Source organism: Pan troglodytes, chromosome 2 (genome assembly GCF_028858775.2).
Source record: "Pan troglodytes isolate AG18354 chromosome 2, NHGRI_mPanTro3-v2.0_pri, whole genome shotgun sequence".
Classification (NCBI taxonomy): Eukaryota; Metazoa; Chordata; class Mammalia; order Primates; family Hominidae; genus Pan; species Pan troglodytes.
This window is the reverse complement of record NC_086015.1, coordinates 69388853-69414711: the sequence shown is the minus strand read 5'-3', so window position 1 is coordinate 69414711 and position 25859 is coordinate 69388853. Positions and strand designations below refer to the sequence as shown.

Below are 25859 nucleotides of genomic sequence, written 5' to 3'. Positions count from 1 at the left end.
GTTTGCTCTTTGGAGACAAAACAGTGCAGCATGAGATTTTCAGAGGCAGGAGTAGCAAGTACACAGGCCACAGACATCTGTCCTATTCCTTTTGTGCTTTCCTGGAACAGCTGCCATTTGTTGGACACTTTCTATGTGCCAGGAACTGTGCTAAGTGTTCAGAAGTATCTTTGTTTAATCCACCATTGACTTTTGAGGTAAATCCAAGAGAAAGATGTGGTTCAGAGATGTTAAGTAAGTAGCCCAAGGCCACAGAGTAGTAGAGATAAATGAAAGAACTAAGGCTCAATCTTATATCTGGGCAATGCCAAAAGGATCTTAGCCACTTCAAATCTCTGTGATAGGTTGTACAGTCTAATCTGCTCCCTGACTGTGGTTAGTCATACGAGGATTCCTTTTTAAGAGTCTTTAGAGTGTTTGCTTAAAAAATTATAATGTCATTCTGGACTTAAATATTTTCTGCCTTTTTCAGTCTTTTAGAACCAAATGGCAAATTCTAGGACAAACATCTTCCTATTTAAAATCGATGACCCATTTCTATTTTAAGCATTAGGAGACTAATTTCTATGATTAAGTTAATGACCACATTGGAAGTGAGAAACTATCTTTCCAATTTCTGGAGTTTGCTCATCTGTTCCAAAAGATGTGTTTAAACTGACAAATGTCCAGATATGCCAGTTGACTGGACCCATTTTTCAACTCTAGAATATTAAGTTGTTGACTAGGCACTAGAAAAGAAGTCACGGGTACCTTCTTTTCTAGTACCCTCCTCGGCCCTCCATCAAAGCACATACCACGTGGCTGAATTTTCTGCTTAGATGATGCACTTGCGTTTGTCTTTGTGTCCCTGGTGCCTAACACACCCTCGGGCAAAAAGTACGCATTCAACAAATGTTTGTCAAATTAATAACTGAGTAACTTGAAAGCTTAGTATTTCCCCTGTTTTATCTAAAGATAATCAGGCCACATATCTCAGGTTGCAGATTTTGAAAAGAGATGGTGTTTCTATGAAACTTAATGTGGTCTCCTCACATCCACCCACCCTTCTGCCCTATACAAATGTATGACTGTGCACCAATTTGCATTTTTTTAATCTTCGATTTCCCAACTCTTTGGTAATATTTTCCTGGTTCATTTTCATTTAAATGGTAATTTCCAGCTTTGTAAGGGGAAAGCATTTCCTAGGCATTCAATTTGCATCGGTCCGCAAGACTCAGTATATACAAATGCCAAGTTGTATCAACATCTGCAAATTGGACCTGTCTTGCATTTTAGTAGCTTATGTCTCCTACAAGTCAAAGACTTCTTTAAAACTTGCTAAATGTTTTTTCTTTTTAATTTAGAAGAAAAGGGGGGAAAACCTGTCCCTTTGTTTGCAAACAAGTAACATGTGGAGCAAAAACCATGAAATTAATGTCTCTTGATGTGCAGCCAAATCTGAACAAAACATAAACTTTGAGTAATTAGCCTGTATGTGTTTGTGTGCATGTGCATGCCTCCACCTCAGTCTGGAACTGTTTGTGGTATATGTAAGCCTTCTGCCCTGATGACATCATTATTTAAATTAGTGACCACATGATTCCTTGAATTAAACAAACATCTATTTCAAATATTTCAAGTTTGTAGTATTCTATCAAAGTTGGTCTTAATAGCTACTTCTAGGACTAATTATTCACTTTAGAGTGTGGTGTTACATAAGTTTGCCTTGACTACGTGTATCAGGGAAGCTTTAAAATTAAGTTGAATAACTGTTGCTCTGCCTGAAAGGATTGTTCAATGACAAAAAAAAAAAAAACACAACCTAGTCCCTTCTTTCACCAAGTAAAATAATATGGTGCAGTGGGCCTTTCCACAACAGATTCTTGTTCAGACAGAACTATTACCTGTTTAATAAAGTTTTGGCCTTTGATATGAAACCTTAGGAAGTTCTGTAGAGCATGGCTGAGTTTTCAGAAAGGCACATACATCCCCCAGTGCCATTGTACCACCACATTTAAAGAAATAAAGTCATCCGCCTTAGATAGTGAGCTCTTAGGGATCAGGAGCTGTGTTACTGCTTTCACAGGTTAAGTGCTGAGAAAGATGGGCCAGCCCAGAGATAGCAATTGAATGATAGATGTGTGCAGTTCAAAAACCCAGCTGCATTTTCATTAGGAACACGGAGAAAATAACATGCAGATTTTATTTTATTTCAAGGAGAGCAAAGCAACACTATTGTATTGAAAATGAAACATTAATTTTCATCCATTTTTGCTTGTGTAATAAGATGGCCTAGGAACAAAATGAGAAAACCGTAAACATTTAAGATAGGAACTAGGCATTCAAGGCAAGTTTAACCTATATTTTCACTAAAATCTAATTTAATAGTGATTTAGAATAAAGGCTGCATTTTATTAAGTTTTATTTTCTTGCATAAAATACCAAGTAGATAAAGAATTGCTGTTCATGTAGAAAAATACACTGATAAAATAATAGATACTTTTTTTTTTTTTTTGGTTAGGATATACAGTTTTAATTGGATTTAAAGCATTTTTATGAGTCTTTCTCTTTTTGCCTAACTCAGTTGTTGAAAACACCCAGGCTCTTCAAGAATATGCTCTTCTTGCCCTAAGTGTTCTTTTATTTTTCAGAACTGCCTGCTGGTTGGGAAAAGATTGAAGACCCTGTCTATGGTATCTACTATGTAGAGTAAGTGCCCATTCACAATCCACACATTAGTTTATACCTCTCTGTAATTATGTACATTTGTGTTAAGTACAGCCTGACATCATTATAAGGCACAAACCAATTAACAATATTAATTTTATGATGAAAATATGTATGCATATTTTAATGAATGAGAAAATATTCAATAAATCTGAAAATAGCAAATCATATTATTAAATTCACATGGTCAGGATCCATGTCTTTTGTTCACCACTGCATCACAAAGGCCCAACATGGTCCTGGCATATGGCAGGTACTTAATGAGTATTAGTTGAATGAATGAATGAATGAATGAGAAAAGCCAGGATTCAGTAGACCAGATGAAGAGGGATTGTTTATCTTTACAAGGAGTATCTGATTCGTCTACTTTTTGCTCTACCCAGATCTGAACTCCTTAGCAATTACTTCTTTATTCATTCATACATTTCAAAAGGTTCAGCCACGGTAATTTATGAAATGTTGCCAGGATTGAGGAGAAAATGGAGAACTAGCCTAGGATGCAGACTTTGTGTGTTTCTTTGTTTCTCTCTTGCCTGAGGTTCTGGTTTCCCATTTTTAAAAGTCTAAAACCCTCGTGACTTTACTGTGTGCCTTATTCTAGCATTGGGCTCCCACTTTTTCCTTTCATCAAAACTGTTGATTGATAGGATGATACTAAGTTAGGACATTGAAAAAAAAAAAGCTTTGTATTATATAGTTTCCTCTGAGAAAAATGAGAGGTAACTAATAAAAGTCCCTTCAAAAGAAGCAAATGCCATATAAATATTGTAGAAACATAATCGTACCTGCCACACTGAAGATGTAACTGTCATATTTTCTTTCCTTTATGCTGCTGGTGATGAAAAGTCATTTGTATAATACCCTGGTGATATGAACACAAGACGAAAAAAGTGCCAGGCCATAAAATAGATGCCCAGCATCTTACTGTAGAAATTATGAGTTCAATATAGCAAGTGTCGTTGGCCAGTACTAACTTTTACCTCCACTTTGCCTAACAAGAGGGATTGGTAATATGGGGCATCGGAGAGGCAAACTTGGCTGCCCCTCTGACCCTCAGAAAATAAATTTCTTCTGTGTGCCCCAAAGATCATCTTTCTCACAGATGTACTGTACGGTTTTTGCTATTTGAAGCTCATTTTGAATTGTCCCTCAACTAGTTTATGCATTAAGAGAGAGCAGGAACAGATGACAAAAGCTTTTATGGGTGAAGACACTAGTTTGAGGGGCAAGTTTTTATCTTACCACACAGTTCTCCATCTGTCTTTTCAGATTCATGTGCCTGTTAATGGTAGACCATTTCTTAGAATGAAATTGCTACAAGAATTAGGAAATAAACATGTAGGCCTTTAATAGAAATTAAGAGCAATCAGTCTATCCTTTCTATTGATAAGCCTGCTTAAAAAAATAAAGCCTAGCTTTTTAAAAAACTTAGAGTTCTAAATAATCACAATAGTATGCTCCTAAATTTCTAATAAACTATTATTTTGAATTAAGAAAAATAAGTTCAGGCATGGTGGCTCATGCCTGTAATCACAGCATTTGGGGAGGCCAAAGCAGGTGGATCACTTGAGGTCAGGAGTTCGAGACCAGCCTGGCCTACATGGTGAAACGCCATTTCTACTGAAAATACAAAAATTAGCCGGGTATGGTGATGCACGCTTGTAATCCCAGCTACTCGGGAGGCTGAGGCAGGAGAATTGCTTGAACCCAGGAGGCAGAAGTTGGAGTGAGCCAAGATCGTACCACTGCACTCCAGCCTGGGTGACAGAGAGAGACTGTCTCAAAAAAAAAAAATAATAACGTATATTTATACGTATATGCTTGTGTGTGTGTATATGTGTGTGTGTGTATATATATACACACATATATGTACCATATATATGTACATATGTGTGTATACATATATATGTATATGTATACATGTACACATATACATATGTATACATATATATGTGTATATATATAATTAGTTTTGTAGCCGTCTAAGTGTTTGGATCTTTGTCATTTTGAGCACATCACATCTACTTAGGTTAACTTTATTTGGATTCTCTCTGCCTAAGGCCTGTACTTTTAATTGTGCCTCTATGTTTAGTGATCAAAATAGTTAACAGATGTGAGTCGAGTTCTTTGTTTAACTTCATTGTTTGGATGAATGCTTATGCTTCTGTGAACCCTACTGCAGACAGTTACACAGCAGTTCTGGCATTGTACAGACAATGTCACATAGCCACTTTAATCTTATGTCTCAATAATTCCTTAATCTACCTCTTATTGAATTAAAGCAGCTTCCCCTGTCAGGTGGTATCTTGGACATTTGGAGGGGGGTCAGTGGTTAAAATCCTGGGATTTGAAAGCAGACAACCCTGAGCTTGCATGTCTGTTTCCTGCTAACTAGCTATATTATGCTAGGTGAAGTATTTAACTGCCCAGACACTTACTTTCCTTATTCATAAGATATGAATAAAAATAGGACTTACCTCCTGGCATTTACTGAGGACTTTTAAATAAAATGCATATAAAACTGGTAGCCCAGTGCTTAGTGCATATAAGCAGTCAGTAATGGAAACTTCATTTTTATTTCCTCTTTCTAACTGAGCATTTTAACACACGAGGGTTAGCATCTCAGGCCACCTGCTCTGCTCAGTTTGATTCCAGGGACTTGGTCTGATTGGCATTTTGCTGGTGGAATGAACTGTTTCAAGCTGAATACTATTTGCTGTCTTCCCCAGCCACATCAACAGGAAGACACAATATGAGAACCCGGTTCTAGAAGCCAAACGGAAGAAGCAGCTTGAGCAGCAGCAGCAGCAGCAACAGCAGCAGCAACAGCAGCAGCAGCAGCAGACAGAAGGTTGGCCTCTTTCCTCTAGGCTTTTTCTTGATCAGGGGAGCATGGGGTGAAATCTGAGCGCTGACACCCTCGTGTGGTCAGAACTGGCCTCGATGATTGAGTCCTCTCTTGCCACACTGAAGAGTTGATGTCCTGTGGGGAGGAAGAGAACCCCCTCTCCATGTTCCTCTGGATGGCCAAAGTGGAGATCCTAATTCAAAGTCACTCAAATCTCCATTTTAATTTAGAAAGGAGCATCATTAGATCAGAGAACTTTCTGATGGGGGAGGAAATCTCTTGCCCCCGCAGTATTTGCATTGCAACTGGTAGCTAAATCCAAACCACTTTTAGCATTTTTACTTTAAGTAGAGTTACTGGGCATGAAACTAACTTTTAATTTTAGGAACATTACATGTAAAGAATCAGAAAGAGCTGGTAGTTTTGGGTGCTTTTAAAAATTACAGACGAATTCATGCTCTTTGTAAAAATATGGGCAATTCGGGAGTATAGAACATTAAATTCTCCCCTGGTTGCCCCCTTCCCATTCTCAGAGATAAGCCCTGTGCAGAAATTTTCTAGGGATATACATATACGCATATTTTAACAAAAATCTGATAATAATTTATACGTATATAGTATGTATGTGAGACCTGTTTTCTCACTTTTTATTTCTTGCACATATTACTAAGTTGGCTAATATAGATTTAGCTTATACTTTTTAATGGTGACATAATATTCCATTTCATGAATGCCTCTGCTTTATTTAGCCATTCGTTTATTACTAGATACTCTGGCTTTCCCCAGTTTTTCATTGTGATCTTTTAGAATCATAGACTTAATACTCCCATCAATATAATATGTGAATATCAAATAGAATATCAAGTATAATGCCTCTGTTACTATAATATTGAATATAATAAATATAAACCATAGACTACAGGTTGGCAAACTTTTTCTGTAAACAGCCAGATAATAAAGATTTTAGGCTTCGTGATTCAAACAGTCAATCTCTGTTAGAACTACTCACCTCAGCCATTGTAGTATGCAAATAGCTGTAGACATTATGTAAATGAATAGGTGTAGCTGTGTTCAAATAAAACTTTATGGGCACTGTAATTTGAACTTCATGTAATTTTCATATGTCACAAAGTATTCTCCTTTTTATTACTTTTCAACCATTTGAGAATAAAAGTTATTCTTGGCTCACAGGCTGTATCCAAACAGGAATTGGCCCCAGTTTGGCTAGTGGGCCATAGTTTGCCAACCACTGCCCTGGACTGTACAATTTAGAGAGAGTAGGTATGTATGTCTGTGTACATTCACCCATTGAAATGTTATCTACCTTAGTCTCTTTTCTAGCTAAAAAGAACTCTTCTCATATACATTTAGTGGGTACAAGTGCAGCTTTTGACACATGGGTATATTAAGTGGTGGTGAAGTGTGGACTTTTAGTGTAACCATTACCCAAATAGTATACATTGTACCCATTAAGTAATTTATCATCCTTCATCCCCCACCAACCCTTCCGAGTTGCCATGGTCTATTATTCCACACTTCATGTCCGTAAGTACACATTATTTAGCTCCCACTCAGAAGTGAGAACATGTGGTGTTTCACTTTCTGTTTCTGAGTTGTTTCACTTAAGATAATGGTCTCTAGTTCCATTCATGTTGCCGCAAAAGACATAATTTTATTCTCTTTTTTATGGCTGAACAGTATTCCATGGCATACATACCACATTTTCTTTATCCAGTTATCCACTGATGGACACTTAGGTTGATTCTGTATCTTTGCTGTTGTGAATAGTGCTGCAGTAAACATACAAGTGTAGGTATCATTCTGATAGAATAATTTCTTTTTCTTCAGATACCCAGTAGTGGGACTGCTGGATTGTATGGTGGTTCTATAGAGGTTGCAGTAATTTACATTCTCATCGACAGTGTATAAGCATTCCCTTTTCTCCACATCCTTATCAACATCTGTTATTTTTTGTCTAAAAATAATTTTTTAATGTATCTTTCCTGAGCTGATGAAACTTGGTAGTGTTAGAAAGTGCAGTTTGCAAATGAGAATGTACAATTGAATATGTTAGCTGAGCTGGAAGTGATTCTGGGGTGCCATCTCAAGGGTCACTCACTGTGAGTTATGTCTGGCCTTCCAAGGTGAATAAGACTACAATTAGGACCCAGGAGTATTTGTAATAGGTCTCATTTGGATTCAGAGATGACAGAAGAGCACACCCTTAGCAAACTGCTGAAATCTACCTTCATCTTCCTCCCTACCTAAGACAAGCTGGCCTCAGCAGCCCAGCTCATGTCTGAATCACATTAGAGAAATTTCTCCCTTATACAGCTGCCATTAGTTGACTGTATGTCTTTCCTGACATTTTTTAACTGACTTCACTTTGGACTTTCCAGCCAGAGAGAACTGGAGTTCTTATTCATTGTATCGTAATATTTCTTTCCCAAAACGTCTTAGACAAGAAAAAAAGAGCTTCATAGAATGAGGTCAGATAACAACTTCTTTTTAATCTAAGCTATCTGCCCTTGGTTTATTGCCTTGAGTATTATTAATAATAAAGTGAATCATAAGTAACTCAATGAGCCATTTGAAGGAAAAATAGGAAACTTTCTTTTCTTTTTCACAGAATGGACAGAAGATCACTCAGCCCTTGTGCCTCCTGTTATTCCAAACCACCCTCCAAGCAATCCAGAGCCAGCCAGAGAAGCTCCACTTCAGGGTAAAGTACTTGTCTTTCTAATTGTGTCATGGTTTTAGCTCAAAATCTAATTTTTTTTAAGGTATTTTGAAAAGTGGAATCTCGTAACTCCCAAGTCATTCCTTTGATAGTGAAAACCATAAATAATGAGAACAATGATAAATGTATTGTTAGACTTGTCAAGAAAAATTAGGAATCTTCCTGAATAATTTTTTTCCAACTATTTGTAATATTTTAAAAATAAAGACTACTTGTTAAATGATCATTCAAACCAACGTTTCTCAATCTCAGCACCATTGCCATTTTGGGGTAAGTAATTCTTTGTTGTGTGGGTTTGTCCTGGGCATTGTGAGATGTCCCCTGGCCACTAGATGCCAGTAGCACACAGCCCACCTCTCATTGTGACAAGGAAATTGTCCCCAGACATTGCCAGATGTCTCTGGGGAGCAAACCCATCCCAGAGATAGGAATCACTGACTTAGAGACCACAGATATTTAATAGTATGTTAAAAAAGATAAATCTGAAACTCAGCATTAGATATTTCAGGAGTCTAGCCAACATATTAGGTTTTGTCTAAGACTTTCCTATAAATGAAAATGGTTTGATATTGTGTTTTCAGTTCTCATTCCCTATTCTTGCTGCAGTTTTGGTATTTATGCATGTTTACAACGTTTCAATAGGTCTTGTTTGTTTACATTCACACATAGGATGAGGCCTTTATAGAGGATTATTCTTGAAAATTGGAAGCTCCAGAACCTTGCAACTTTCAGGCCTCATTACTCTTAAATTATAGAAAATATTTGTGTTTAGTTATCTTTTTCTTTTTCTTTTAAACAAGCATCATGTTTGACAGAGTTGGGGAATGTTTGTGGTACAGAAACAATAAAAATACTATAAAATTTGTCTTCTTTTCTACATTTTAAAAGAGATTTAATTGTGTTACATATAAAAATAAGTAGAATAATTCATTTCTTTAATTTTAATTCATTATAATTTTCATAAGAAAGAAATTGTTTCTCTGCTAGGTGACATTGTCACTAGATTAGAATTAGTATCAATTTATGTAAAATTATTTCTTCAGGCATGAATATACTTTTTAATGGTGATAATGGCTTTAATAAAGATGGGATATAGTAGATAATAATGTTGATTAATATCAACATGACTGTGGAGTACTCAGTTTTGTGGGGTTTTTTGTAAATATAAAATTCCTTCTGTAGGCTCATGCCTTCTTACCTTCCCCTCTCTCACAGTAAGTTAGCCTCCTTTCAGTTCTTTTAACCAGCAAAACTGTGAACCGCTTCTGAGCCTTTGCAGAGGCTGTTCCTTCTGTTTGCAGTTGTCTTTTCCTCCTACTTCTTACTCTGCTAACTCCTGTTCACCTCAGGTCTTTGCTAGATTCCCCTACCATGTTTACTCTTAATCATCCTGTACTTCACATTTATGAAATTTAACCATTATAGCTAGTATTCATTTGTGTGCTATTATTTAACAATAGTTTCCTCATTAGACTTTAAATCCCATGGAGGCAAGAGACTGTGATTCTCTGTTTTTTGTTTTTTCACTGTGAGATAATCCCAAACTAGGCATAATCCCTTGATATCCATTTTCTGATGACATTATTATTGAGTGAAACAGTATCCATCCATCTTTCCATCCATCCATCCATCCATCCATCCATCCATCCATCCACATATACATATAGAATAGCCAACCAGACTTTCTTACATAATTATCTTAGAAATTAAATAAATTAAAGCTGTAAAGGTTCAGGTTCTGAGTGCCAAATGCTTAGTGCACCAACTAAGAATTGAGACGGTATTTATCTGTATTAGGCACTTCATCTCAGATTCTTACTTTTCTTTAACTCAGCCTTTTTTTCTTTTTCTTTTTTTCTCTTCTTCCTTATTTCCTTATACCTCTTCCTTGTTTCTTTAGTCATCTAATGATTGACTAAGACATCCACTGGTTCTTCATTCAGGCTGCTATAACAAGTTGCCATAGACTAGGTGGCTTAAACAACAAACATTTATCTATCAGTTCTGGAGACTGGGAAGTCAAAGATCAAAGTGCTGGCAGATCCAGTGTCCAATGAGGGTCCACTTCGTGGTTTATAGATGGCCATTTTCTCACTGTATCCTCATGTGGTGCAGAGTAGAGAGAGAAAGGACTAGTTCTCTTCCTCTTATAAGAATTAGCCCATCATGTGGGCTCCACTCTCATGGTATAATCACCTCCCAAAGGCCCCACTTCCAAATACCATTCAATAGTGTCTGAAGGTTCAGGCTCACTGAACTCTCCTTGAGATTGACTCATTTATTCTTACCACCCTTCTACTGTGTAGTCTCTTTGTTGATCCACACGTTTCAAGCACTTTTATAATCTTTGGAATATAACTGATACCAAAGAAGCCAGTTAAAATCCATACCATTTGGCTCCAAGCTGTGATTTCAATAAACATTAACCTATACTTTAGCCTCATTGGTTATAACTCTGGGTTACCTGCCTACCGGTTAAGTGTCTTGATTAGCCATCTAGTGTCTAGTGTCTTGTATCTTGGGCAGTATCTAGTGTTGATAGACTGTCAGGAAGAAGCCATATAGCTAATTTGGTTAGATTGTTTGGTAGTAATTTTGCCAAGTTCACAGGCCAACTAAATTCTCCCCTGATCAAGAGTGTACTTCTAATCTCAGCAAGTGATAATTTGGAGATTTGCTCTTATGAAAACTCTCCAGCTTCAAGCTTATGCTTGGAGAGAGATTTTTGCAGCTACCCCTCCACCACACTCACTCTATCACCACCGCCATCAAAACAATAACTCACTTATTGAGCTCTTATTATTTGCCGGGTACCTTCCCAGGCACTTTACCTACATTATCTGCCATGGTTGTTTCTCACAACTATCATGTGAAATAGGTATCATCATTACCTCCATTTATACTTGTGATACTCAGGCAGAGAGGTTTAGTAACTTGCCCAAGGCCATATAGCCACTAAGTAGCAGAGCACAGATTTGAACACTATACATGAGGAATAGTTTAACTTCTGGTTGAAAGGTTTTTGGTTGTTTTAGTTTTTGTGGGATACCTCATTTGTGTAGTCTAAATCTATGCTGTTCGGTATGGAAGCCACTGGTTACATGTTGCCATTTAAATTTAAATGAATTACAGTTAAAAAATCAAAAAATTAAGTTTTTCTGTCTCACTAGCCATATTTCAAGGGCTCAGTGGCTACATGTGACTAGTGGCTGCCATATTGAACAGTGCAGGTACAGAGCATTTCCATCATCACGGAAAGTGCCATTAGACGGTACTGGTCTAGGGTATTTAAACACTAGTGCCAAGAAGTGACATTTCTTTCCCCTCCCCCCATCCTGGCAGGGAAACATGCACCTAAGGTTCATTCAGGTGCAGAGTTTTGGGCCAAGACCCAGAACATCCTGATCAGTGAGTCTAAGGAAGGAACTGAAAATGATTACATTTTAAAAAGCTACCCAGGGGATTTTCCCTGGGTAAGACACAACCAAGTCTTACCGCTGGTGACTGGTAAACAGAGGTTAGGATCTTAGAAAATTACATGCACCACAGGGCTGCAGCTGAGAGCTCCAAATTCCACTGCTTATGGGGTGAAAAGCATTTCTTTCCAAAAGCTACATTAACTAATGATCCACCCATACGTAAAAAGTAATAAAATGTGCATAAATGTGAAACCCTCTGATTTTCCTTCCCTTGTTAAACATTGGAAAAGGAAGTCAGTCGTATAATTTCAAAGCTCTGCTCATGTCTTTATTTTAACATTCTCAGCACAAAATATGCTAATGTATTTTTTTTTAATTAGATAAACTGCCAGGCACATTTTCACGTTTTCTAACTTAGCCTATAATAAGAGTGAAAAGCTCCAACAACCAAACACCTCTTTTCAGCCTTCTCAAAGACATGATAAATATCATTTCTGTGTGCTTTTATTTGTTCATTCATTCTCTCACTCAACAGAAATTTTTGGAGCACATAAAATGTACCAGACAATATTCTAGATACTTGATATACGTATAAAAATCCTCATGGAGCTAACATTCTAGTGGTTTTATGTACCTGCATATCAATGCCACTCATGCATGGGAGTTGGGGATAGTAAGAAAACCAAAGCAATAAGTAAGATGTATATTTTTTTGGAAGGTGGTAAATGCTAAGGACAAAAATAAAGCAGGAAAAAGGGACTGGGAATGTTGGAGGTACTGCAATTTTTAGTAAGGTGGTTAGGGAAGGTCTTGCTGCGAAGGTAATGGCTGTTGATGTCTCTGCATAACTGAAATGTGTTTCCCTTCAGGGCCCTGGAATGCCCTAGCAGCACCTGCTGCAAGAGTGTAGGCCAGTCACCCTCCTCCCCCTAAAGTAAACTTTGGGGGTTATCTTACCTCACCTCAATTTCCATCTGATAATTGTCTTGGCAGCTGTCTCCCCAAAGCTCTTGGTGCAAGTGACACCACCCTCCCAACGCCTTGGCAGATGACTTTGCGTGGCGAATCCTTGTAAGTCTTGCCTTTCATTAGCCACTATGACAGGGCTGTAGTTTGTCAACCTTCCAATAAGCTTTGGGACTGCGCTAGAGAGCAGGTTAGCGAAAGGACCTCTGATTGCAGGCAATTTAAAAGAGCCTTCTTTGCAAGAGCCAGAAACTTTTAAAATATGCAATTAAAAATTGTATGCATGCCCAGAGACCTTTTAAACTCTTTTAGATATAACTAACCAAAAATAACTTTCTTTCCTAGGTGCCAGGCTCCTAGTGCAGGGGTGTAGGGGACTAATGTCTCCCTCTTTCTCTCTCTCTTTTTGTTTTGGATAACATTTTTGATAGAAAAGAAACAGGGCAGATGGAGAAGCTGTGTGTGGCAAGGACAGGGTATAAGAAGTAAGTAAAGTTAGAAGAGATGAAAGAAGCTGCTCATGAAATTAGGTCTACTACTTGGGATAATCAGAGAAGTTCCAGTAAGTTTCTCAATTACAGAGAAGTGCCTAGTAAAACCCAAAAGAAAACGTTTTGGTTTATGTTCAAAATGTTATTTGTGAATGTATCAAGAAAACTCAATAAAACCTTAGGTAGCATGTTTGGAAGTAATTTAGCGATATCTCTATCTGTAAATTTATTTTATTTTTATTATTTTTTTGAGACAGAGTTTTACTCTTGTTGCCCAGGCTGGAGTGCAATGGCACAATCTCAGCTCACTGCAACCTCTACCTCCTGGATTCAAGTGATTGTCCTGCCTCAGCCTCCCAAGTAGCTGGGATTACAGGCATCCACCACCTCATCTGGCTAATTTTTGTTTTTTTTTTTTTTTTTTAGTAGAGACAGGATTTCACTATGTTGGCCAGGTTGGTTTCGAACTCCTGACCTCAGTGCTCCACCTGACTCAGCCTCCCAAAGTGCTAGGATTAGAGGCATGAGCCACCACACCCCCAGCCTAATTTATTTTAAATAAGACAGCTGAATTTGGAGCTGTGTGGCTACTGTTAGTAACTACTTAGTTTAGGGATTTTGTGTGTGTGTGTGTGGGGTTTCTTTGTTTGTTTTTTTGGTTTGTGTTTTTTAAACAAATATCCTAAACTTGTTTTAAACAGTAAATCTTAGCCATAGGCATACGTTGGCTATATCACAAATTTAATAAAAGATGCAGATAAATAGGAAAAAATCAGTTGAATTTAGAATTCAATTCAAAGTGGTGACCCTTAATTTTGAAAATAGTCATTCTACATTTTTGTCAAATTATTATTTGTGACTATAATATGTTTTCTGGTATTAGCTGTGCATTTTCAGCCTGGATTTTCCGTTTGATTAAAACTTAAGTTTTTGTTCTGTTGGTTTTTCAAGTGGAAGCCAGGCCCAAAGCAGCACATCAGAAGCCATATAGCAAAATAAAATTAAAACAAAACAAAAGACATAAAACAGACCAGTTCCATTTTCTGTGAAGGGGTTTGTGGCAGCTCAATTCCTGTCAAAGTACATGAATGGAAACCAAGAAGTGTGTCACCTGACAGGGACTAGTTTCATCCCTCTCTTGTAGTTTCTTTTGGACCCTGGAGTTGACGTACTCAATGCTTTACCTCCCTCCATCAACATTGGGGCCTAGGAACATCCTTATTCCTCAGATTAAGAGAGGACTTTCTTAAGATGCTATATGCCCAAAGGCTCTAGGGCATAAGCTTGAAGAATTATCTATATGTTGTCTCAAATCTTGTTTAATTCTCCTTTTCACCAGTGGTGACATTCCTTGTGCGTTTCTTATTTTAATCCAGGCAAACCCTTTTTTACACGAAACCCTTCTGAGTTGAAAGGCAAGTTCATTCACACAAAGCTGCGGAAAAGCAGTCGTGGCTTTGGCTTCACGGTGGTTGGAGGGGATGAACCTGATGAGTTTCTCCAGATCAAGAGCTTGGTCCTAGATGGTCCTGCTGCATTGGATGGCAAGATGGAAACAGGTAGCGTCAATATGGCCTTAGTGTGTTCTGTGTGGTGAGACTCCAATCCAGGAGATAAACATGTGCAATCATGATGTTGTTTGTTTGAGCAAGACCAAACAACATCATGATTGCACATGTTTATACCTTTAAACACCTTGAGAATCAGCCAGGTCTCCACATTATACAAATTCATCCCTTGGGACAGATTAAAACCTGTGAAGTCATTTTAACTTTGGGAAACTGTTTGAGTACAGTAAAGCAATAAGTTACTAAAAATGTAGATCCCCATTTAAATAAATGAATTCTAAACTTGGATTTCTGCAGTGAGATTTTTTTTTTAGGAGAAAGCTCCAATGTTCTGTGAGTGATTATTACATTCTCATTAGCAGGGAAGACACTAGGTGCTGAAAGAACACTTTATTAGCTGTTAACATCAGTAATAGAAGCACTTTATACCCTATAGTATCACACCCACATGCAGTTTCAGTTCAGCTTTATATTAGTGGAAGATATTATAATACTGATGGCAATTTTCTGGGTGCTGTTTTCTTAACCCCCACACTCTTGTCTTCTACAGGGGATGTGATTGTAAGTGTGAATGACACCTGTGTTTTGGGACACACACATGCTCAAGTTGTGAAGATCTTCCAGTCCATCCCCATTGGTGCCAGCGTGGACCTTGAACTCTGCCGAGGTTATCCATTGCCTTTTGATCCAGATGACCCCAATACAAGTTTAGTGACCTCGGTAGCCATTTTGGATAAAGAACCAATTATTGTGAATGGGCAAGAGACCTATGATTCACCAGCTAGCCACAGTAGTAAAACAGGCAAAGTCAATGGCATGAAGGATGCCAGGCCAAGCAGCCCAGCGGACGCGGCTTCAAATAGTTCTCATGGTTATCCTAATGACACTGTTTCTTTGGCTTCCTCCATAGCCACTCAGCCAGAACTCATAACTGTTCATATTGTCAAAGGGCCAATGGGCTTTGGTTTTACTATCGCAGACAGTCCTGGTGGGGGTGGCCAAAGAGTGAAACAGATTGTTGACAGCCCAAGGTGCCGAGGCCTGAAAGAAGGGGATCTCATAGTGGAAGTTAATAAGAAGAACGTGCAGGCCCTAACTCACAGCCAAGTGGTGGATATGCTGGTTGAGTGTCCTAAGGGAAGTGAGGTCACATTGTTGGTGCAACGAGGAGGTAAGTAGGTTTGTTTTGTTCTTTGGATTTTTTTTTTTTATCCCAAATTCATTGCTTAACTTACTCATCTTCAGATGACCACTGGGGGCTTTTTAAATTTATTTAAATGTTTCAAAATGCCTACTGATTTCTCCAAATACTAACCTCTTTAGCATAAAAATTGTGGTTTATACATTATGACAGACATATGCAGTTAGAATGATACCTTAAAACAGAAATCAGATTGTGCCTTTTTAAAATGTTAAGATTTAAAAACCTAAGTTGGGTGTGGTGGTACCCACCTGTAGTCCTGGCTGCTTGAGAGGCTGAGGCAGGAAGATCACTTGAGCCCAGGCATTTGAGTCCAGACTGGGCAACATATTGAGACCCCATTCTCTAAAAAGGTTTTATATATATATATATAAAATAATAACCTTTATCTTTAAATCTCCTGAACTTGGCCTGCATAGCCTGCAAAATGTGGCTGTGGTCACTCCAACCTTGTCTCATGTTCCTCTCCTCCATCTGATGGTGCTTTAGCCACACTGGCTGCTTTTATGGAGCTCCTTTAATGCTTCAAGCCTTTTCTTGCCTCAGGCCCTTTGTATTTACTGTCCCTTCTGCCTGGAATGGTCCTTTCCCACGGTGAAACTTCCGTATAATCTTTATCACAGTTTTTCATAACCTTGATCATCATCACCTTTTTAGCACAAGACGTTATTTCATGCTTTTATTTATTTTTCATTATTTGTCTTTCATTAGAATATAAAGCTCCATAAAGCCAGGGCCCATGTATGCATGTGGACAGCTGTTATCCCCAGCATTTAACACAACACCTGACTGCTTTTAGGTATTTATGAATGAATAGGTATTAGGTGAATAGGTATGTGATTATTTCTATTTGGCAGAAACAAGAGGTCTGCTAATCATATTAAACACTTCCCTCAACATGCTCACGTTTAGTAGTTTAGGATCTCAGAGATCTGGGTTATTCTAAATCTCGAGGCATTAAGCTTCCTCCTTTCTCCTTGAGTCCGTATCCCACCCTCTGCCTCACCAGAAAACACAGGACGTCACACTGAGCAATATTTTCCACCATATTGAAATATCTTGCTCCTGGAATATATACTTATATGTGATTAGTTGTGACTGATAGTTTTACACAGTGGGCCTGAGAATGGCTGTTTCCCTGATCCTTGCTACCATGATTTGTTTCATGAACAACATATTCAGGCCTTTTGAAAAGAGATCAAGAACCAGACTTTGACTTCTTTTTGGTTTGTTGCAACAGGAGAGCTCATTTATTTCACAGCAGCCAGATTCTCATGTTTTCATGAACCTGTGTGTTCTGTGATCAGAATGGCTGGGGTCATTTGAAGGAAACCCAAAATACAGAGTAGCTGTCTATGTGAATTGAAATGCTCAATGAGCCTGGCTTAGGCAGTTATAAAAGGCATTGTGCAAATTTTATTTTTTTAAAAATGTCATTTCCACCAACTAATTTTCAAGTCTCTTCTTGTACCTAGATCACTTGACTGCTCAGGGAACTGGTTTTAAACAGTAGCCAAGATGTATGCAGTAGGAAATGACTTGGGTATAAGAACGATTATGACAATAATGATGATGGTGATGATGAAACCTGGCACTTATAGAAGAATCAGTGATACACAAAGCACTTTCATACCTGCACGTGCCTCTCCACTGATATTTGTCACTTCCCTGTGAGGTAGGAAGGTGCCACCCCACAGTAGTTCTGAGCTGTTCATCCTGGCTCTGTGGTTTCCAGTCCAATGTTCTGCCCTACTTAACTGAATAACACTGATTTTTGTATAATTGCTTAATACTGTGGCTGACAACCTGGAAACTTTCAAATAATTCTTGGTACATCAGGTGCACCTCTGATTCAGCCACTGCTCATTTGACAGACACAAACCACCTTGTTCTCCTAACTCATCTATCCTCCTTCCCATTTCTGTTACTGATGTGTTGTTTATTATCCCATTAGATTCACTTCTAAGGAGACCAAACATAAAGTTTCATTATAGCCAACTAACTTACACATTTATTAGAACCATATTGTAATGAATTCGCCTAAGCCAGCAAACAACTGATTATAGAAACGTACTCCTTGATTTTATTTTTTATTTTTATTTTTATTTTTGAGACAGGGTCTCACTTTGTCACCCAGGCTGGAGTGCAGTGGTGCCATCTCAGCTCACTGCAGCCTCAACCTCCTAGTTTCAAGCGATCTTCCTGCCTTAGCCCCCCAAGTAGCTGAGACTATAGGTGCATGCCACCACTCCCAGCTGATTTTTGTATTTTCAGTATAAATGATTTCTCCATGTTACCCATGCTGGTCTCGAACTCCCGCGCTCAAGGGATCCACCTGCCTCAGCCTCCCGAAGTGCTAGGATTACAGGCATGAGCCACCACACCTGACTATACTCCTTGATTTTAAATATGTTTGCATTCTCTCTTCTTAATTCCCAATGCCATCTTCTTATTAATGCTGTTACATTTTATAACATTTATATGAAAAATCCGGAATATATTACCATATTCATCAACATCTACATGGTTTATTTCAGAACATGAGTAATTTAAAATCACTGTGACATCAGCAGTCTTTAAAATACACCATATGTCTTGTGTTTGATTTATGTATAGGATAGAAAGTTTGTACATCTGCAGTTGGCAGGCTAGCACCAGATACTATTAATCTTTCTGGAAGGCATATAAATATATTTGTTTCTGCCATACATTAGTTGCTTGAATCAGGGCTGACATTTAATCATCTCTTCTGTGTAGTGGGGATGTAATGAGAAGGCTTGATGAAGGTGCTTCAAGACAACAGCTAGGTTGAATGAGAAAGTAAATGGCCACTTTACCGATTCTTTCTAATGAATCTAGTTTATTTTGTAACTGCTAGTAAGATGACTGATAAACTCATCTACACTGTTCCATGAGTCTCAGGAATTCCTGTCGCGAGGTTGTGGCTTTCTATGCTTTAAAGAACGGGCCATTTTTACTTTGGGACAGAACTGGCTGCTGTGTTTGTAGCACCCATTTTAATTCCTCGTCTCTAGAGCTCGTTTTTGACATTTGTTCTTGTCAAGATCTGATACATTTCATTTTTAGTATTTTTAGTCCATCCCCCTTCCCTCATCTGGAAATCGAGCTGAAGGTTGAAATATCATTTGTAAATGTCCAGGGTCAGACAGTTTCCTGAGTCAGGCTTAGAGCTGCTGTGCAGTGTTCATCCATACTCCCAAGTAGCCGGGACCAGTCCTGATTTGCTTACAAATCTCCTCTTCATCAACATCTCCCTGCTTGCCAGTCGATCACTCAGGTTTTTAAAGGGCAGTTCCTCTCTGTGTCTGGCTCCCCTCTTCCAATTGTGTGTCCTTACTCCTTCTCCCTCTGCTGTCCAGTCAGGAAAGTGCTTTTTACCCTTCTATTTTGAACATAGCATCTGCATTCAGAAATCCTGTCACCTGACATCAGTGTGCATCTAGAGACTTCTTTGAAGTGTTTGGAAAATCAAACTAGTTTGTGGATTTTTATTTTTAATTTGTAAAAGCTATCGAACTTGTCCCATAAGGACTTTTTACTTTTTTAAAAAAAGGCTCATATAGATAGCGTAACTACCTGTGCCCCTCTGTGTCAAATATTTTGGATATTCGGCAAATTCACACCTATCAGTAGGTGTGACACTCTTTAAGATGTAATTTCATGTTGAGTCACAACACTCTGTTTCAAGAAAAGATTTGGCAGCACTGTATGCAAGTGAAGATCCTATGTTTTACTTTTGAGAGAAGGCATGTATTAAAAAGAAAACTGAACTTGGGATACCAGGAGCTGACCTTGAGTACAAACTCTGCCCGTAAGCTTCTGCATATGCTTCAGAAGGGTACTACTTCTACCCTGACACTTATTTTTTTAATCTAAAAGATGAATGTTTTGAGCTAGAGAATCTTTCAGGCACTCCATTCTGGCTCAAATTTTATGCAAGGGATGACCTTATTGTTGTATAGAGGAAAGACCACAGGACTCTGGAGACAGAGGATGCAAGTTTAAATCCTGGCTTCTGCTCTACTTGCATTGTAACTTTAGGCAAGTCACTTGCCTTCTCTGAGCTTAGTTAGACTTCTGAAAAAAATGGGCATGATGTACATAGATTAAATAAGGTAGCATTTGTGCCAATTCCTGACGTAGTAGTCATCACATGATAAAGCAATAGTGGCAGTTGGGTGGGGAAGCATTAATATTTTATTTTTTATAAAAAGTTCTAGCTGGGCCATACAGATTGTTTGATGTTTAGGCATGTGTGTTTTTTTGTTTTTGTTTTTTAGAAGTTCTACTAGTAGGTTTTTTTTTAATTCTTCTCTTGATACAGGGTCCTGCTCTTTTGCCCAGGCTGGAGTGCATGATCATGGCCCATCACAACCTCAAACTCCTGGGCTTAAGTGAACCTCCTACCTTAGCCTCCTGAATAGCTAGGACTATAGGCATGTGCCATCTTGTGAGGCTAATCTCTTTTAAAAAATTGTTCTGTAGAGACAGGGTCTCACTGTGTTGCCCAGGTACCACTGGTGATTCTGATATACAACCAGAGTTGCAAAAAATGTTAGGCTTCTGCCTCTATGGTCCCTTCTAGTTTTGATTCTTTGACCTATAAGTTGGATGAAAATAAGTTTATAAAGCTTATTTTAAAATTTTCGTTTCTGAGTAATGTTCATCTTTTAAAGTCTGTTTTGTAAGTGACAGACTTTTCAGTCTTCCCTAAGGTCCATTTCAGCTCCCACATTCTACATTTTTCTACTTCCAAGGAGAATAGAAAGGGGACTTGCTATTGGAGATGCTCATTTAGAGTGCCATCTCCCACTGGCTTTTGCTGATCACAACAGTAATGGAAGTGAAATTTTCCTTTCTAGTTTGCACAAACCATATACTGAATACTTTGGTCAGGCCGCTAAGTAATTTCAGGGTCTGATTATAAATTCATGAAATGTTAAAATTCCTAGAGAGCAGTAATGTGTTTGACTCTTACTCTTGTGTCTCTGGCACTTCCTGGGGAACCTGGCAAGTGATAAGGTCTCAGTAAATCATAGCTGAATAAATTAAACTTGATCCACCAGTCACAATGGAAGATTAATCCTCTAGCTTTATAAGCACACTTTGTAACTCTAGAAAAATGATAATGAGAGTTAAAAGGCAAAACTTAGATAAGAAAATGGTGGTGGTGATGGTAATGATAATGTCACTACTGTCATTTCCTGAGTACTTACTATGTTCCAGCTGTGTTACCATGATACATGCAATATACATACATACATTCATGCACACACACATGCCCAAGAAGGTAAATAAAACCTTTCAAGACTTCATTGTTGCAACCACATTGAAACTGCCACCAATTTGCAATGTGATGATGGGTTGGATCCTTGTGAAATGAAGGCAGTGATTGTTAGCTTCTATGCTAGGACAAAATACAAGAAGGAATTGTTTTTATTTTCCCACAGCTTAATTTGGTATAAATTAGTATAAAGCAAAGGAGAAAATTCTGTTTTAGTTGGGAAAACCTGCATAAGATTTGGAATGAAAACAATAAATGCTTCTACAATGTGCCAGGCATGCTTCTAGACATTTTACATATCATAATTCATAAGAGTCCTCTGAAGTAAATACAATCTTAGCTCCATTTTGGAGAAGAGGAAGCTGAGGCCCAGGGAGTTTCTGTGGTTTACCCAAATTAGCTGGTTAGTGGCAAAGCTAGGATTGGAACCTAGGAAGACTGGCTCCAGACAGTGCTTAAACACTCTGCCCAAAAGCCTCCTTCCTTACAGGCAAGAAATTGCTCCAGTACCATAATTATTGAGGACTATATCTTATGCATAAAGAAATGAGTAAAGCCTGAAGTCTGTGGGCAAAGTAATGCCTCTTAATTCTCATCAAAATTTACTGATGATATTTAGTTCATTAAATCGTCATTGATCCAAACAGAGAAAGCAGTATCTAATCTCGTTAGCTAAGTGCATCATTAGCATTAGCTCTTCTCTGTGTGTGTGTGTGCGTGTGTGCACGCACGTGTGTGTTTCTGAAATGATACAAAACCATCATAATTAGAACCACGGTAAGCCATGCACAGAGAGTTAAACCCAAGTGATCAGGCACTTCTCCTCTTTGCCCTCTGGTCTTGGACCAGAGAATGAATTGTACATTATACTGCTTAAGTGCTTGACTGCCACAATGTCTCAGATTGAGCTGTAGGGTCCCAGAAAGGGGAATTCAGGTTGTGTATAGAGTGATATCTTAATAATGTTGGAGTCCTATATGTTCCCATCAGCAAATACTGCCAGTTCTCCCTTCTCAGTGTACTCAAACTTGGTTTACATCTCACCCCATCCCTGGCCTTTACCACCCATTGTAGGGCACCTGGCCTTGCAGTGGCCTCGCAACAGGTCTCAGTGCTTCCTCCAGTCTGCCCTCCAGCTACAGTGCTTTAAAGTACATCAGATCAAGGCAGTCCTCATGTCAGAATAGCTTCCCATCATTAAGCGTGAACTCCAAAGTCCTGTGTCAGGGCCCTAGCACTTACATCTCCTTCTGTCTGTATTTTTCTTCTCCCAGGTAGCCACAGGACCTCCTCACTCACATCTTTCAGGCCTCGGCTCGGAGGTTATTTCATCCCCTTTCATCTGAGGAGTCTGCCGTGACCATTCCTCATAAATCAAGCAGCATCTCCCACGATCACTGTCTGTTCTCGTGATCTTCTTATGTACTATACCTACCTGTGATCCCCCTCAGATAAGGGACTTGGTTGCAATCACTACTTTATCCCTGCTGCCTAAAATGGTGCCTAGTCCATTATAGGTATTCAGAAAATCATCTGCGTTGAATGAAAAGATGAGTTAATGCAGGACCCTTTGATTTCATAAGTGCTAATCCTGAGAGAACTTTCTGAGGTTGTGAGCATTATAATAGACTGACCACCCCCCAGTCACACAGCTAAAAAGTGACAGATCCTGACTCTGAACCCGGGTCTGTTTGTTTGCAATAGCCGTGTGCTCTGTTCACAGGCTGCCCTAAACAGCTAGTAGATGCATTGTTCATTGTGTCCATAGGCCAAGATGTGGGAGCTTCATGTCAGTGAATCATGTTGGTTCCAAAGCCTGTTCTCCAGCATCTTGTCAAGTAGCCACTATCTCATGATTAAAATTATGTAAGATTTAAATTTCAGTTTCTCAGTCCATCTGTCCACACTTCAACAGCTCAATAGCCACATGGGGCGAGTGGCTACGATATAGGACAGTGTAGACAGAGAACATTTCCACCATTGCAGGAAGTACTGTTACACAGCACAGTTCTAGAGATTTTAATTATTGCACCCTCAGAAGTGAGAAGCTGGATATCCTTTATTTTACCCTTTCTTTTGTTTTTATACATTTGAATAGAAGAAAAATATGAAATTGAAGGCACGTGCATAGTTAATGGATTTATTTTTATGCAGAGAGTAATAAACATAGGTCCTGTTTATTACATCATTTCCATGTTTAGTAACTGCTCTGAGTTCTTTATATGTGTTAACTGGATGTTAGGGGATGCAAGGAATTCACACTCAGAGGATTTAAGACTTGTAAAGTGTAAGTGCTTGGGGGCAGTCTCCACTTTCTCAATCCTGGCATGGTGTCATCAAGTTTATAAGCGGGTTACAGGACCTCCACCTGGCTGGGAAGCATCTCAGCTTTTATACTAGACTGATGTTATTTAAGGAGCTTAAATTAAAATACCTTTAATCTAAAAAATGGAAGAAACCTCAAAACACAAGAAAAACTCAACTAAAATTTTTATATATCAAATATGTATAATCTGCCATATGAGCTATCAGCAAGTTACAATTTGTCAGAAGTCTGTTTTAAAGGGGAGACTTTGAAGTCTCCTTGGTGTATTTATCTGATTCATTGATTCAGTATCTCAAACTCATTGACCTCACTCACCACTATCTGTGGTGCTTGTATTTTCTAATAATTTTGTAAGTTGAGTCCTCTTGTCACATCCAACGTGCTGCCTAACATCTTCTAGCTGTTAAAAGTTGTTCAAGTTAAAATTAGCAAATTTTCTAGCACTTCCACCATGCTAAACAGGATGGCATTCCAATTTGGTATTAAAGGAGCCTTCTGGCCTTTATTCATAATGCAGTTTTAAGTTGCTATTTTGATTTATTGCCATGGTTTAAAGTTATCAGGGATTTTATTTGAGAATTCTTTGTAGACTGACAGGTCACATTTATATTTGAGATGACTTACAGCAAGAGATGAGATAAATATAAAAATGTTTCTATTTTGATTCTGTCTTTCATTATATAATGCATAAAAATTATTCCTCACTTTCACATCTTAAGGAATTCTGGTTTCTTTACGGATTTTTGATCTCATGGTTTTTAAACTTAAGCAAGCTTTACTTATTTAACATTTGTATGCAACTCAGACTTTATTGGATGATTTGAGGTTTATTTCTGTTATATTCACAATGCAAAGTGGTTGGCACACCTAAAACTTTTACTTTTGTTCTACAAAGCAATGTCTCATTCTCCTTGAAGGTAAACTTAATGCATTGAGTTACTTACTTATATGCATTATTTATTACAAATGTGTTCGTGTGTGATTTATAATTCTCATTAAGGTGTGGTGTCATCCCTTCCCCTTTCTGGAAGAGTGGTAGAATTTCATTCCCTTGGCTGGCAGGCTGTAGAATTATTATTCTGTGCTTTTATTTAAGTGTGGAATTTGAATATAAAGAAGTTGCTTTGTTGTCTCTTTCTGGGGGACAAGTTCATTAACATCACGTGCCTGTCATCGTCTAGGCACTGGGAATAGAGCAGCGTCATCTGCAAATGAAACAAACAGGCTCCTGATTTCATGAGGCATTTATTCTAGGGGAAGGGGAGAAAGGGCAAAAATAAACAAATGAACAAAATCATGCCAGCCAAAGAAAAGTGCTGTGAAGCAAATCAGAGCAGGCAAAGTGAACAGGTGTGGCAGGCCTGGCAGTGAGGGGGCTCTTGTAGATTAGAGGTGAAACTTGAGTGACCACAGAGAAGGAAACGGTACTCCAGCAGGAAGGGACAGTTAGTGCAAAGACCCTAAGAAAGAATTGGAACAGAGACCTGTGTGCCTGGAGAAAGGGGAGCAGGGGATGGGGATGGCTGAAGTCAGAGACTGGAGGCCAGGACCTGGAGTTCGAATTCCATTTGCAGTGTGAGGTCCAGATTCACACGGTGAAGGGACAGGCTCTCAGTAACATGTTCAGATAGTCCCTGTGGCATATATATGAAGAATGTATTTTAGGGGAACAGGAGGGGAAGGGGAGACCTGTGAGGGCTTTTGCAGTAGTTCAAGCAAGAGTATTAGCAACTTGGACTGTAGGGCAGACAGAGGATCACGGCAGTGGGGGACTTGGGACGCCTAAAGAATAGTCAGCAGGACTCCATAGGTTGACTGTAAAGTGGGGGGACGCACTTTTTCTATAAAGAGACAAAGGGTAGACATGTTAGGCTTTGTGGGCCCTGCAGTCTCTGTCCCCACTACTCTACTCTGCCCTTGTAGCAGGCGATATGTAAAGGAATGGGTTGGTTGTGTTCCAAGAAAACTGTATGTGTCCCATGGGCTGTATTTGCTGACCCCAACTGAAGGAAAGGAAAAGGGAGGGAGCCAAAATGACCCCAGAATTTTTGACCTGGGAGGAATCTTTGCTGAGATGTGGATCCCAGGGTAGAAACAGGTAGGACTTGAGCTGTAAAATCAAGGGTTTCTTCTCACACTTGTTAATTGTGAAAGCCCATTTGACATCCAAATGAAACAGAAATGTAGGCAGTTGTCTGGAATCTGGGATTTGGTGGTTGTGAGGTTAGGTCAGGAAAAATATGCATTTATGAGCCATTATTGTCTCAATGAGTATTCTATAAACTGTGG

The 25859-nt window shown here is 38.7% G+C and overlaps 1 protein-coding gene across 34 annotated transcripts in view; it reads left to right on the top strand.

The window, feature by feature from the left end:
• MAGI1 (membrane associated guanylate kinase, WW and PDZ domain containing 1) overlaps window positions 1-25859 on the top strand; it is a 674091-nt gene that overhangs the window by 582336 nt on the left and 65896 nt on the right. For all 34 annotated transcript variants that reach the window (XM_003309855.7, XM_520680.9, XM_054680761.2 and 31 more), the window contains 5 exons: window positions 2631-2688; window positions 5436-5557; window positions 8184-8276; window positions 14547-14729; window positions 15289-15909. In XM_003309855.7, coding sequence (XP_003309903.1) covers window positions 2631-2688; window positions 5436-5557; window positions 8184-8276; window positions 14547-14729; window positions 15289-15909 — 1077 coding nt within the window. The remainder of the gene's footprint in view (window positions 1-2630; window positions 2689-5435; window positions 5558-8183; window positions 8277-14546; window positions 14730-15288; window positions 15910-25859) is intronic.